General features: G+C 33.8%; 1 protein-coding gene and 2 long non-coding RNA genes across 4 annotated transcripts; 1 reads left to right on the top strand and 2 right to left on the bottom strand.

The window, feature by feature from the left end:
* The first annotated feature begins 920 nt into the window (after positions 1–920).
* On the top strand, positions 921–4256 carry LOC111200113. Of its 2 annotated transcripts, XR_007340331.1 has the most exons (4): positions 921–2470; positions 3034–3178; positions 3434–3491; positions 4020–4256. It is a non-coding gene; the product is annotated as an uncharacterized LOC111200113 (long non-coding RNA). The 2 variants fall into 2 exon arrangements; XR_002653825.2 differs by lacking the exon at positions 921–2470 and having other exon boundaries at positions 2492–3178.
* On the bottom strand, positions 3989–5846 carry LOC106373294. Its single transcript, XR_002653826.2, has 3 exons — positions 4770–5846; positions 4511–4689; positions 3989–4419 (listed from the first exon to the last, which is right to left on the bottom strand). It is a non-coding gene; the product is annotated as an uncharacterized LOC106373294 (long non-coding RNA).
* A 1849-nt stretch (positions 5847–7695) lies between these two features.
* On the bottom strand, positions 7696–9567 carry LOC106430569 (heat stress transcription factor A-4a-like). Its single transcript, XM_048782542.1, has 3 exons — positions 9328–9567; positions 8834–9073; positions 7696–8744 (listed from the first exon to the last, which is right to left on the bottom strand). The coding sequence occupies exons 2-3, from the start codon at positions 9053–9055 to the stop codon at positions 7800–7802; spliced, it is 1167 nt and encodes a 388-aa protein (XP_048638499.1). The 5' UTR covers positions 9056–9073; positions 9328–9567; the 3' UTR covers positions 7696–7799.
* Between the last annotated feature and the right edge of the window lie 4926 nt (positions 9568–14493).

Genomic DNA, 14493 nt, shown 5'->3' on the forward strand with positions numbered 1-14493 from the left:
TTTTTTTTGACAGCAAGACATTCACAGACTCATATTGACTCTCTAAACCAAATTGGCAACTCCGCATCATATGAACGACAAAAGACGGTTGTTTCCTAGCACTACGTGCCAAGCTATTCGCCCTTTGGTTCTCCGTTCGAGGAATATGAATGATGTCTGAGTTGAGGAAGCTTCAAACGTAACCTGAAACTGTCTTAGGTTCTTCATACATTCCATTGCCCAAATCAACGCTTCCACCTCCGAGTGAAGAGGTGATAGACACGCCTTTACATTTATTGCTCCTAATAAACCATCAAAACCTGGTAAGGTACTATACCATCCTTGTCTAGAAAATAGTTCATTCTCTTTCCACGAACTATCTATAAAACACCATCGTCCTGTAATTTCTAATGCAGGTCGGGTCTGTACTTGCCTCTCCCTTCGTTGATCAGTGATAATCTGTGCTTCAGCCCAAAGTGTCGATTCCAGTTCTGCTAATCTAAGTGTTTCCCTTAGATCAATATCCAGATTACTAAACACTTTATTGTTCCGACCTTTCCATATATACCATAATATCCATGCAAATTGGTGATCATTCATCTTTGGAGTAACTCGCCAAAAGAGATGATCCATGTTACCAAAAAACGAACAAGTTGGAAAAAAATTCGGATTCGATGATATTTTAGATAGTGCCCACACTTGACGTGCTGGAAAACATTCAAAAAACACATGATTAATTGATTCCTCTGGGTCTCTGCATCGAGCACAACAAATTTCCCCTTGTATTCCTCTCCCCCGCAGATTTTTCATTACCGCTATACAACCTGAAACGAGTTGCCATAAAAAGTGCTTTAACTTCGGCGGGCACCGCACTTCCCAGCAGAAAGTGCTAGAATATAATATATCTAGTAAGAGCATGATTATCGGTAAAACGTTTTTGGATTCTTAAATTTTTTTTTCTTTCTGTTATTTGAAAAAAAAAATTAAAAATGAATCAATCGCGAGCGTCATATTTCTGTGGAATCCGCAAACATTACAACAAACTTCTGTAAAACGTTTCTTATTTGGCGACATTAAAGTACGGTTTTTACAAAAAGGTAATGGGGTCCACGCGGTAACAATCCTCCTTCCACCACCGATAATCATGCTTTAAGGGTGGGCGAAAAGCCGAACCAATCAAACCAACTGAACCAAAACCGATCCAAACTAAACTAAACCAAACCAAAATCTATTTATCAAATAGTTTGCTTTAACATTTTTCCAATCCAAACCAACTGAATTAAACTGAACCGAGTAACCAATATATTTTTGTTATTATTTGAATTATACATACTAACAAAGTACAATATACTAAAAACCTAAGACTAAAGTTCCTATTAAAGTTGGTAACGATGTTGTTTTTTTTTTATTTTTCTATTTATTTTAGTTAACTTTAGTTTGATTGTATTTTTATAAAAAGAAAATTTGTTGGGTTTTAATGAAATCTTTTTTGTTCATTTTTTTATGAATTTTTTGGGTAAAAACAATTATTTTAGATTCATTCGAGAGAATCGTCCTAATAATAATCATTAAATAGCTAAACCCAAATGTTATAGTATTTTTGATTAAGTATATTTTCTATATTCCAACCTAAACTTTTGGTTACTTCGATTAATTTAAATTGGATTTTTTTTTAAATCAAACTAAGCTATTGCCAAATATATGACCGGTTCAATAATAGCTATTAAGATAAGTAGATAGGCTAAATATGTGAAGAGGGTTCAGTGGCATCAGTTCATGGCGCTGGAACTGGAAGAGACTAGTTCCCATTTTGAACAGTTTTAAGAGAAACTAGCATAAGCGTAATGCCTTCATCTATCGAGTCCCTCTCAAAACTAGTAATGCTGGACTTAGGGAACTGCAAATTGCTTCAGAATTTTCTAGTAAAGATCTACAACATGGAGTCTCTTCGACAGCTCAATCTTTCTGGCTGCAAAGCGCTCAAGAGCTTTCCTGAGATCCGAAACCGAGTTGAGAATCTCCAGTATCTCTATTTAAGCGGTACAGGCCGTACAGTCATTGAGGAATTACACACAGTGCCATCCCAAAACTTTACGAGGCTTAAAGCCTGTCAAGATATGTGGCCCTTATAAATAAAATTGTTAATAACAAAAGCGTATGAAATGGTTTTGCTATTGCTCGAACTAGGCACAAGAAAATCCAACTTATCTTCCTAAACCATTTAAGCAACCTACAATTTTGGTTAGTGTGACCTATATTTTGGTTAATGTAGCCTATATTTCATTTTTATATTTGTGGCCTGAAGCCAATGCTTCATCTGCCTTAAGGGAAGGACGGGCCTGATTACACACGTCACTTTCTAACATGGTTTGTCTAAAAGTACTTCAAGTGAGCAATAGCCTTAAGCCTTTTTTAGCCTGAAGGACTTTAAGGATCTGAAGGTTGTTGAAATAGAGGAAGAGATTCACTTATCCTCTTGAGGATGAATATAGTACGTATTTGATTAGTTTATGTTACTTTTAATAAGATCACAGTTTTAGATTTGTAGGAAATTGCCTAAGATATCTATTCTACATATTTCATTTTCCTAAGGATGCTTCGTGCACGTTGGATTTCTAGGAAATTTCCTAAAATAGTTTTTTTTTGCTAAATAATTGCCTAAGATAGTTAAGAGATTCATCCTAGCTTTTTTTTTTTGAGCAACAGATTCATCCTAGCTACAAAGTACTTTGTGTTAGAATTTGTGATGTAGAAAAACCAAGAATCTTAAGTTGAACTCAGAATAGCAAAGGAGAAATAAACTTGAAATAAGAATTTCTAGAAAACCTCTTTATTGATCTATATATATATCAGTTCTCATGTCTGAGATACATATATATAGTTTAAGCTTCTTATCAAACAACTGGAAATTTTCTATTTAAAAGAAAAGTTAAGCAAAAGTTAATTTGATTATTTCTATTCTTATTCTATAATATGATTTCCTTTTTATCCAAAGCAAGTGGGTAATGAATAATGATTCTTTTGTTCTTTCTTCTTACTTTTGACTTGATGCAGGTTGCAGCATTCTTCATTTCAACCCCTAGATTCATAATCTTCTTCTTAAAGTATATTCCAACACTTCCTCTAAGCTTGTACTCTGGGATTCCTAGATTTTCGTTTGGTTTGAAAGTTCCTTTCACGACATCTATATAACTCCATGGTAGGCTTTACTGTTTAATCTCCCTCTTCATACAAACATCTCCTTTGGATTCTCAGACTGTACTTCTTTCTTGTTTTTTTACTCAAATTCTTCTTTTCTGCAAAGTGTCTGGCATTAGAATGCCAAATTCTCTTCCATAACTTGTTTTTGTTGAACCATCTTTGTGATTCTTTTGTGAGATATCCAATGTGATCTTTTATCAGTTTGATCTCCTCATCCATAGCAAGTCTCCAATAATTTTCTTTTCTAATGCAGTATCTTCTCAGACGAGTTTTGTGTAAAATCATTGTCATCTCTTCAACCATCTTCACTGGTATGGTACTTTTTCTATTCTTTCGTCTCCTTTCTGAATTTTGTTATTGTCACTCTGTTTTTCTGTTTCTGGGTCTTCTCTTATATTACAACCCTTGTCTTGATTCTCTGTGAATCGATTAGAGACATCTACTCTTCTTGATCCTTTACTCCCTTTATATGATGTTTGTGGTATTTCTTGTGGTTCAGTGGCTGAATTTTCGGTTCTAGCTTTTGGTGGTAAATATTGAGATTTTCTTGGTTGATTCCTGAAGACTCTTCTTCTCGACTTAAATACTCTTTCTCAATGATTGACCAGCTTAGTGAGAAGCAATTTCCACTCATAGGAGCTTCAATGATCGTATTGTATTCTTTATGTTCACATGTTTATTTCTCTAGTATCAAATTTCATGAAATATTATGTTTATGTTGTGAACAAATCATGGTAATTCAAATTATTCTGGCTGGAAATGGGGTTAGTACACAGTAGTAAATTGATGCAACTTTGTTGTGGAGGAGAGTCGCTCAATTTTATTTTTATTTTTTTCAGAAATTGAGATTCAACCAAAGACGAGGCAATGCCCATTCAGATGAGATTTAAATTAAATGTTACAGGTAAGAAAATCAGCAGAGGCCAGTGTTGGTTGTGATAGAGTGTAGTGAGTGCAGCTTCTCCCTTAGCGCAATGAGCTGAGCCCTTAGAAGGCTGTTGTGATATTCGATATCCATGTAAGCATTGGAAACAACTACAATCTAGTTAGCAATGTAAGAGTTCTCTTGCACAAGAGCACTGTCTGTCTCTTGATATATCCATCTGATCTTGACCCAATGCTAGTATGTTCATACCCCCCTGGCCTCCTCCTGAAAGTGGAATGGCCGCAAACTTCACTTGTGGTTGTAGCATTTTCTCGACCTCGTTAACGATTATCCTGACAAACATACTTTCGTTACTGCAAATTAAAAGAAAAAAACACATAATAGTCAGATATCATTTAGACCTCATGATAAAATACAATACAGACCATAGATTTTTTAGCTTACCTTTTCCTGTCAAAGGTCAAGCCAATTTTGCTTAAAACAGATGCTAACGCCTCCTTCCATCTATTGGTTCTGGGTTTGTCACACCGATACTCCCACTCTCGATCCCTGAACTTGTCCCCGAATGCTCCACGGAGTTGTTTCACGGTGACTGGTTCCACTTTGAAAAAGATGGGAATAACCTGTAATAAAAAGAAATCAGTAAATGTATTCTTGGAGGCGATCTCTACTACTTGAGAGAGAAACAAATTAAGGAACCAACCTTGAGCAAGCCTTGGTCTGCACGTTCCTTGATCTTCGTCTAAGCACCATCTTGACTCGGTGTACCTTCTGGAGAATATCACCAAAGCGATGGTTGACTCCTCAATCCTCGCGAAGAGGTTGGAGAGATCTTGCCCAATGGTCTCGAGTTTGTCTATGAAAACGTTGATCCCATGTCTCTGGAGAGCTTCCACAAGATGGCTGACGAAACCACTCCGGAGCTCCTCTCCACGGAAACTGACGAACACCTGATGATTCGTCCACGAAAATGGGCGGCTGTTGACGTCCATTGTGTAATGAAGGAGGGCGAGAGGCGTTATCACGGCGAAAACACAGTACGGACTCACTTGAGATATGTTAGGAATTTAGTTAAAAAGTGACAGATGGTTGCAAATGAGGTCTCTCCTATCTATATTTACTGGTGTGGCATCTCATTTATTTCTATTTTTTTAAGTAATCGATGTCAACTTGTAGAAGAAAGGAAAAAAAAAGTAATATATCTACAGCTTGTTCACATGCTAGTGTTACTCTTGTGCTTGTGTTTCTCTCGTGCCACGCACAGGTCAAACTTATTGTATTTTAAATAATTTTATCATAATATTTAATCAAAGTAAAATAGTATTTTAATCAAATATTGTATAAACATAGATTATATTGTCACATGAGGGTTGTTGCTTCGAACAAAGCGGTTAATTAGAAACTGTAAAACAAAATTTCTGTGTTGTTTAAAATAGATGATGGTTACGTATCTATCTTATTCTATTCATCGTCTCGGTTAACATATGCCAAGAATAACGGGTGAAATTCTAATTATGAACAGGGAGTATAGACGGAAAAGATGAAACCAATGTTTTGCAATCCGACCCAAACCCACGGTTGAACCAGTAAATCCGGTGACCTAAAAAAAATATAGTGTGAGTTTTGTGAAAAACCCAATATTTAAAAACCCGCAAAAATCCGGTAAAACCCGGAATCCGATACTGGTTGAATCATTAGTCGAACCAATAAATAACTTTTACTTCTTTTTTTTAGTTTTTAATTTTATTTTATATTCTAAGTTTTCAATTAAGAAGTTAGGTATTGACAGGAAAAAAAAAGTTATGTTTTCTTTTTCAGTTTTATATTTGTGACTTTTAGATTTTGATGAAAATTTCACTATCTCACTTGAAAAAAAATAAAGTGAACGATAGTAGAAAGAACCAAAATTAGTTGATGTTATTTAGTGTTAGTTTATTTCCGTTATTGATAATTTATTACAATGATCTCTTACTTCTGGTTTATTTTGTATTTGTAGTCGTGTAACTCCAATCTCTGTTTATGTTATTGTTTACTTTACTTTATAAAAACCAAGCTGGATTCTATCAAGAAAACTTTTAAAAATTGATTTATTGTTTACTTTACTTTATTAAATAATCTTTAATCTCTTATGTATTGACTCCTACCATCAACTGAACGTTAAAGATAAAACCATAAAAGATTTTTAAAAAAAAAACAAACTGCTATACATAAGGACAGTACACCAATTAGTAATTTAAGACCAAGAAAATGCCTCTCTTCCATTAGTAAAAACTTTTAACATTTTAACTCTGCAGGAATCAAAATGCATAAACATCCGCCGAAAGCTAAAGACTCCAAATCTGATTTCTCCTTCCATGTACTAAATCTATTGTTAGTTCGGGACTTGAAATCTATTGAACACCCCTAGTTTTTATACAATAACTTTATTATCTTATTCTCAAATTTGTCATTTGGACTGATTTGGCACCATTACAGTTCTCTTCAACTCCCAATTTTAATAGATCTTCGTTTAGGAAAATTACAAAATATATGTCATTGGTACTCATCTTTTTTTTGTTCTTTTTTTTTTGTCAGTCATTGGTACTCATCAATTATATAATTTGTTCAATAAAAAGACCACACGTATTTTTTCTCTTTTAACGTATCGTACACATATAGCAGTTGAGTGTTTGTTACGACCTTGAATGACATCTCAGAAATAGGTTCTTTAGCGAGATTAGATAGCTGGTGTTGTTGGGTATCTCATGGGAGATCGTCTCTGAGGACAATTTTAGAGCTTCAAAGTTTGAGAGTTGAGTAATCAAAGTGGGTGGATTTTTCGGATAAATCGATGAATGTGAGATTGGAGTGGAGGATAGATTCGCGTCGGATATGGTGAGGGAGACAATCTTGTGCATATCTCCAAGATGACGAAGAGACCAGGGGCGGAGACGAGTTTGGAGGAGACGGTGAGATGAAGTTAACACGACAAGCAAAGTAGAGTCCTGAGAGGCCGTAGCGGCGGCGGAGGAATGAAGAGACGGCGGACAAGGAGTGGACTGAGTCAGAGAGGCGAGGTGGTGGGGGGAGAGATAAGGGTTGTCGAGGAAAGGAGCGTTAATATTGATTCTAGCTGTCCCAAGTTTGATCTCTGTTTATGGGATTGTTAATCACTTGGTAAGTCTCTTTCGATATAAGAATCGTAATAGCTTCTATCATGAAACCTGAGTCCTTGAGAGAATTACCTTCTCTAGAATTCTATCCAGTTCCAAGTGACAATCACTTCTATCTATGCATGCAGATTAGTCCCAGCGAATCTACATACCTACTAAACAAAAAAAGTTATATAGCTTGATATTTCATGCTGTTTGTAAATGTTAATGATAGTTCGTGATGTTTGTAAATGTTAATGATTTGAGTTATGTTTTTTTTTTTTAATATTATTAGATAAAATAAATTAATGTTAAAGATTATATATATTATAAATACAAATGCTCTAGTAATCAACATAGTATATAACGTGGTCATTGACCAACAGAGTAAACCTTAAACACTTCTGGTTCTCTTGACACATACATAATCTTAAATAGGTGCTAAGCTCGATGATTAAGTGTTAAGGGACATACATGTGTTGATAAAATGCAGAACCAGATCCAAAATGCTTATGATCTAATACAATGAACCGAACATATATTACAAAAAAAAACTAAAAACAGATCTAAAGTATCAGATACTTGACATATTGACTTCTCTCTCAAGAAGTCAGATGTCCAAGCTGTTCTGTAATTGCATTTACATTCCTCGAATTCCACCAACATTTCTCACTTGGATCTTCACCTTTATCTTCTTTCTTCTCTGGTTGAACTTCCCGTTGCTCGGCTGATCCAGGATTCTCTGTCAAAAGCTGCTGCCAGAAGACATCATTCACTCCTGTTGCTGGTGGAGGAGGAGCAGGAGCAACAATGTTCTGTTCCTTTGAAACATCAGAGTTGATGTCGATGATCTTATGAGAAGGAGGAGATTTAGGACACGTGTCGATACTTAGGTGTATGCAAGAAAGAGGAGGGCTCTCAGGACAAGTAGATGAATCATCCACATCAAGTATCATCATACTTCCTGTTGATTGTGCCATGCCCTCACAAGAATCATCAGATACAGATACAAGATTCTCCCAAACCGCTATTGACGACTCCAACTCTTCCACCTGATGTTCTGTTTCATCTGAAGCGCTTGTAGAGCCTTCCTCTCTCACAACAACACATGCCTGGTTATCCTCCAACATCCTAGGGAGCCGCCTCTTCCTCTCGTTTGTTTCGGGCAGACACGGCGAGAGGTTCAGAGCAAGCTCTGGTGTTTCCATAACCTGAGAGACATAAGAATCCATTGTTTTCTGACGCTTCTCCATGTGTTGCAACTGATCTTTTAGCTTCTTAACTTGTTGCTCAAACACATCTCGTTCTTGCTCTTGTCTATGTAACTTCTGAAGCAACCCTTCTTTCTCCTTGGTGAGTCTCTCGATCTGACTACTCATTCTCTGCCTCTCTGAATCGGTCAACGCGTTCTGCTGAGCTTGGAGGTTAGGTAGAGAGTGGCTGTGAACGGGTTTGCGTCTATGAATGTTCTTCATAAGATGAGGCTGACCTCTCACGAAATCATCGTTAGCAAACTCCCACTGCTCAGGATCAGCTTTTCTAAAACCCTACAAAACAAAAACCTCAACTGAACTTGGCCCACAAGGAAGATGAGGTTAAAAAAAAACAGAACATGAGTAAACAACTTAACACTTACGTATGTGTTAAGCTGACGGATGAAGCTAGAGAAGTTGTTGTGCTTGAAGAATCTGGGAAGAAGGTCTCTTGAAAACTCTGGTGGGTTCCAAACGATGAAGCTTCTGTTGCTCTGACTCCACGACACGATTGAATCAGAGGAGGAATCGTCAACCATCTCGTATGTTTTTGTGAGGAAAGGTGGGAGTGAGCTTGATGAACCTCCATGATTACTCTCATCCATCTCTAGTAGCTTTAGATACTAAAACAAGAGCAGAACAAAGAGACTCTTGTTACCAAAGATCAAAACTTTCAATCCTAGAAGCTTGAGATCGAAAAGCTCTGTTTTAAAGAAAAACCCTTTAAAAAAAAAGGTTTGAGCTTTAACAAAGTGAGAGAGGAATCTCTTAAACCCAACACTGTTAAGCAATGAAGCTAGAAACTTCTTAAAACCCTTATGAAAATTCAACGAATTTTGATCACTTTTCGTATTAAATCAGAGAAAAAAAAACAGACTTTGCTTCTCGAAAACTCTCTGCTTCTCGAACACAACAAGCTTCTGGACTTGTGGTATATTTATTCAGACAGAGAAGTTGAAACAGTTTGTCTTCTTATGCAACTCCCTGCCAAGACGACGACCGAAGAAAAGTAAACCAGTCGATCGACCCGGTCATTCAATAAGAAGAAAAGTCAAAGGTCTCGTCCATTTTTGATTAATAAAAACTACGCCTAGTAACCTTGAACGAACGAACAAACAATATACAAAATAATTTAGCTTTTTTTTTTGTCAACAATAATTTAGCTTTTTAAGATAACAAAAAGGTACGAATCGCAACACCCAAATTTGTAGAGATTATTTGTTTTTTTTTTTTAGATGGTGTGGGAGCTGTTTTAATATATACTGTACTTTTTTAATTATATCAAGTCAATGAAATGTATCAACGAAAAATCTAACATATCTTGTTTGTAATAGAAACGTTTATGACCGTAAGAAATTTAATAGGGATTTTATTAATAAATAAAGTCATTTAGGATTTATGAAAGGATCATGTAAAATATCCGCAAATTTTTTATTTGATTTGTTATCCGCTTTCGATTCGAATAAAAAAATCTAGATATCAGTAATTCTACGAAGCAAATCAAATACTAATATGCAATATCCGTAAGAAATGAAACAAATCATAAATATTAAAATCATTATATACATATATTTAAAGAATATATATATATAAGTATTATATATTTATGTAAATTTTACAATATTTATATTTATAAAAATTATTATATTAGTTATTAGAATTTTAAAAAGAAAATAACATTTTGTTTTTGTAATTAAATATTATTTTATTTTATTTCTTTATTTTTAATTCTTATTCTATTTGTACATATCAAATCGGATATCCGGTTAAATATAAAAAAATTCAAATATCCGGATAATTACAGATCGTTAATTAATTATTCACAAAAATAGATCAGATTATAAATAATTTTGAAATCCCGAATATTTGATTTGTGGCCATTATGATAAAGAAAGTCTTTCGATATTTTTGGAGGCATGAAATCCAAAATTTCTAAAATATAATAAACGAAAAATCTCATTTGACTATTCAAATGTGATAGCATTTAGTAACCACTGGTGTACTTATCATGCCTTTCTTGTTTTCTTTTTCTTTTAACATCTTTTGTGAGTTTTGATGAAGTCATGAAACAATAAAAGGTTATTGAACTGAATTAGTGAAAATGCAGATTTCTTAGTTACGGGTCAACTTAGATTACTTACCTTGTGTATTGTAACTCCTTCCATAATAATCAAAAATAGTCGCGGGTATGTCGTTGCACTAAAATAATTGCATTGCGTGCAGTCTAGAAGGCCAATCCCTTAATTGTAAGACTATTATCTACCTACACTAAGAGATTAAGTATTTTGCTTGAAAACTGCATCATAGTTACAAAACTTACATTTAACTATCCCCAGTTGAAGTGGCTTCGCGGACTGATATCATTTATTGTGTAAACCGTCCCGGATCCTGAGAAGAGTCTTCTTCTCTATTGCATGTCTCTAAAAACATTTACATTCTAACTGCATAATTTACTGTAAAATAGAGTGAAAATGCAGTCAATAAAAAAACATTACTCTATTTATAGAGTAATGAATTTTTGTTTGTTTATGATAGCATTTTCCATTCAATTTAGAAAGATTATACAGCTGGGTTGGAGATCCCCTAATACAAATACCTTACTGTGTCTTTCATTGCCTTCTTTGCATTTTTGTACGTATATGATCGACTAAGTTAGTAAGTAAAAGATTATAGCGTTTTGACTTCCATAGTGGACCAGTGGTGAAAGAGTTCAAAAAGGTTTGGCTATATCATCTCCATGCTTGCTGCAACTTTATTAATTTAGATGGGTATCAGTGCTTTAGTATTGTTTTCCATCTCATCTTATATGTTTTCATCTATATGTTGAAACAAGCTCTTGAAAGGCATGCAAGCTATTCAAAGGGTAAATGCAACCATTAGTAAATTTGCATTTTGTGAGAAAAAAAATTAATATGTTTATATATTTTGTAACGAAAAAGACGGATTTGAACCCGAAATATTAAAGCATCACATAGATTTAAGAGTGATTTAGCTGAATATACATGGAAGAAGTGGAAATCAGGTAAATGGCTATAAAATTTCTTTAATTAGGTAAGTGGGTATGAGTCATTTGTGGAATTACAAATTAATCCTCATGCACGTGCTTATAGCCTATATGAAATATTTAATTACATCTGACCAAATGTGTAATTACATTTCTTTGTTTCAAGCTTTTCTTTTTCTTTGTTTCAGAAACCATCGAGACCTTCACCGGGCTACAACAGCGGCTTTGTGTGGTGTGAGTGAGCGCATATCTGGATATTGACTGAAGAAGAAAACTAGTCGGGTCTCAAGATCTAAACCTTAAAAATCGGACCCTATTTTTCCACAACATCTGATCCTCGCAATCACAATCATCTCTGTTATTTCTCACAATTATCTCTTTCGTCTTCAATATCTAGCCAACTCGGGTTGTTGGCTCAGCAACCCCCGCCATGGACATACGTGGTACATCGAACATGGCTACCATGATAACAACCATCAGAGATCGTATTTTGATCTGGTTTACCTCAAAATCAGGGATCTCGAAGTTGGAAAATCTTGTTTCTCAATAGAAAAGCCAGTTACGTCTCTTGCAACTCGTGTCTTAAGTTATCAATGATTTATTTTTTCTGTGTGTTGTCTTTGTTTATTTACGGTGATGAATCAAAGAGGAAAGAGATGATTGTGTGTTGTCCTAAATGCGAGAAATAATATTGTGCAGTGGCTATAATAGAGGGATACAATTGGAAATAACGAAAAAATAACAGTACTAAACAGTCGCATATACCGGTTAGCTAATTAAATAGTTTTTCTTGTATATAGCATGCAAATACTCTAGATTTAATTAGTTTCTTATTAAAACACTTATTCATAATAAAGCAGTCGCATGCCTGTACGGTTGTACATCTCATGCCTTCTTGTGCACCTAGGTGAAATTCAATTTTATTAAGTGCATACGTACGTGCTTAGTTCACTGTCCCGTCTTGACGTCTTGACGTCTCTAAGAAAATAATTAAAATTGTTTTCAGTTAGAATATGAACTTCCGATAAAACAAACAATACTTATTAAATAAAACATTCAATGCAAATACAAAAAAAAAGATAGGCATGCAACATAATATATTTTTAATATTAACCACAGGTATTTCGGGCATATAAGAGGGCTTAGACTAATTCACTAAAAATGTGTAGTTCACGGATGATGGATCATTTTTCCGGATATTCAAATGAATCTCAAATCATAATCTCATAATTGCGTAACCATATGGATTTAGCATCCTGATGTTGTTTCGAATCGGGATCGATTGGTTCTTCAAAATTCGTTTGCCACTACATTACTTTTGTGTGGTTTAAATGCGTTTATTTTATTTATTTGTTTTGTCATAGTACAACTTTTACAGAAAAATAGTGCTTTCTATGTTTTTGAATAAGTGTAACTATTACATTTTTTACATAGATTAAGAAATTTTCTGAAATATATGTAAGTTGTTATTAATTACATATATTTTTTCAATAGTATTTGAGATAAATAAAATTATATATAAAATCAATGCAGTTTGTAGTTAATTTTCAGTTGAAAATAAATATAATTTGCATTGAAATTATAAAGTGACATTTTTGTGTAACAAGAAAAAAAATGTTAAAATGACACTTATTATAAAACTGGAAAGGAAAGTATTATATTGTTTGATACGCTGGAAATACTGTTTCAGCTTTGAATTCCGGCTTTTGGAGTCGGAGTAGAGTCGGGCGAAGTGTCTCCTTCATTTATCAAACTCATGTTATATAAGTCAGATAGATACACATATTAGGTAACGTATTTGTAATTGATAACTTTGTATATGTCCACATAACACACACACACGTATGTATATAAATACATAAAGGCAAGTCTGGCTAAAACTAGCTTATTAAAAATATCGGTTGATAGAAAATTTAAATTTAGTACATTTTAATATTTAATATCTATTATGCCCACAAGGTAAAATAAAATAAAATCACCTACGGCATCATTTCATATAAAATTGGAGGCCTAGTCAGGAGTGATAATTGGTTAAGTGGTAAGCATCTCATAATTATTTAGAATTTGATATCCATAAACGAGAAAAGAAAGGAAATGCCATTGTTAAATCTAATCTATTAATTTAGGGTCCTATTTTTTATCTACTTAAAAAGTTGTCATTTAAGTTTTGGACCTATTCATTTTCATTAGAAACAAATATAACAATCCTTATAATTTGTTTATACAATATAATACAATATATAACATGTTTGAGCATTATTCTTTTCTAATACACTAACCATAATTAACCAATATGTTATACTCATCAATTATCTAAACAATTTGCATGCCAAATACTCAATTTACAGCAATTACTCCTCTTTACAAAATATGCAACCATATAGTTTTGTTATTGTTAAAAACTAATACCCGATCTTACTCATGTTCTAACCTTGGTGACTATGACAAGAAACTTTTCACTTCTTACAAAATATACGACCATATGACAACAAGCTCTTCACGTCTAACCTTAAGTGACCTATGCACTTTCAAATATTCTCCTTCATTATTATTTTGTTCTTTAATCCTTTCCTCTTTAGTGGTCCAATGAATTCATTTTATAAAAAGTTAATAATGTAGCAAAATAAATTTATATATGCTCTTTCATTTTACCAATGCTAAACAATATATACATTTCATTTGCCATGTTACTAAGACTGGGTGTTTGTTTTAGTCAAAACAATAGACTGGGTGTTTGTATATATCTCGCATGGCTGCTTGTGTTCGGGTTAAAGTGACAATGTCAATGACAATTTATATTATCTTATATTATAATTAAAATAAATATAAAAATGGATATTTCCATGTTTGTTTGAACTTCCTAGATTACCGCAAAATATTTGAAAATTTTAACTGCATTGTTTGAGTACAAATCGCAACAACAAATGCCAAATATTTGAAAATTTATTATGTTAAAATTTTTGTAAAGAAACCATTAAGATTTGTAAATAAAATGTTTAGATTTTTCCTATTTAAAGTATATTCCAATATCTTTTAATT

Source organism: Brassica napus, chromosome A1 (assembly GCF_020379485.1).
Source record: "Brassica napus cultivar Da-Ae chromosome A1, Da-Ae, whole genome shotgun sequence".
Lineage (NCBI taxonomy): Eukaryota > Viridiplantae > Streptophyta > Magnoliopsida > Brassicales > Brassicaceae > Brassica > Brassica napus.

What these genes read in the sequence shown, in the direction of transcription:
- LOC106430569 (XM_048782542.1), bottom strand. Translation starts at nt 9,055, where the DNA reads ATGGATGAGAGTAATCATGGAGGTTCATCAAGCTCACTCCCACCTTTC. An exon ending in TCCGTCAGCTTAACACATAC is followed by an intron (nt 8,745 to 8,833) that starts GTAAGTGTTAAG and finishes TTTGTTTTGTAG; the next exon opens with GGTTTTAGAAAAGCTGATCC.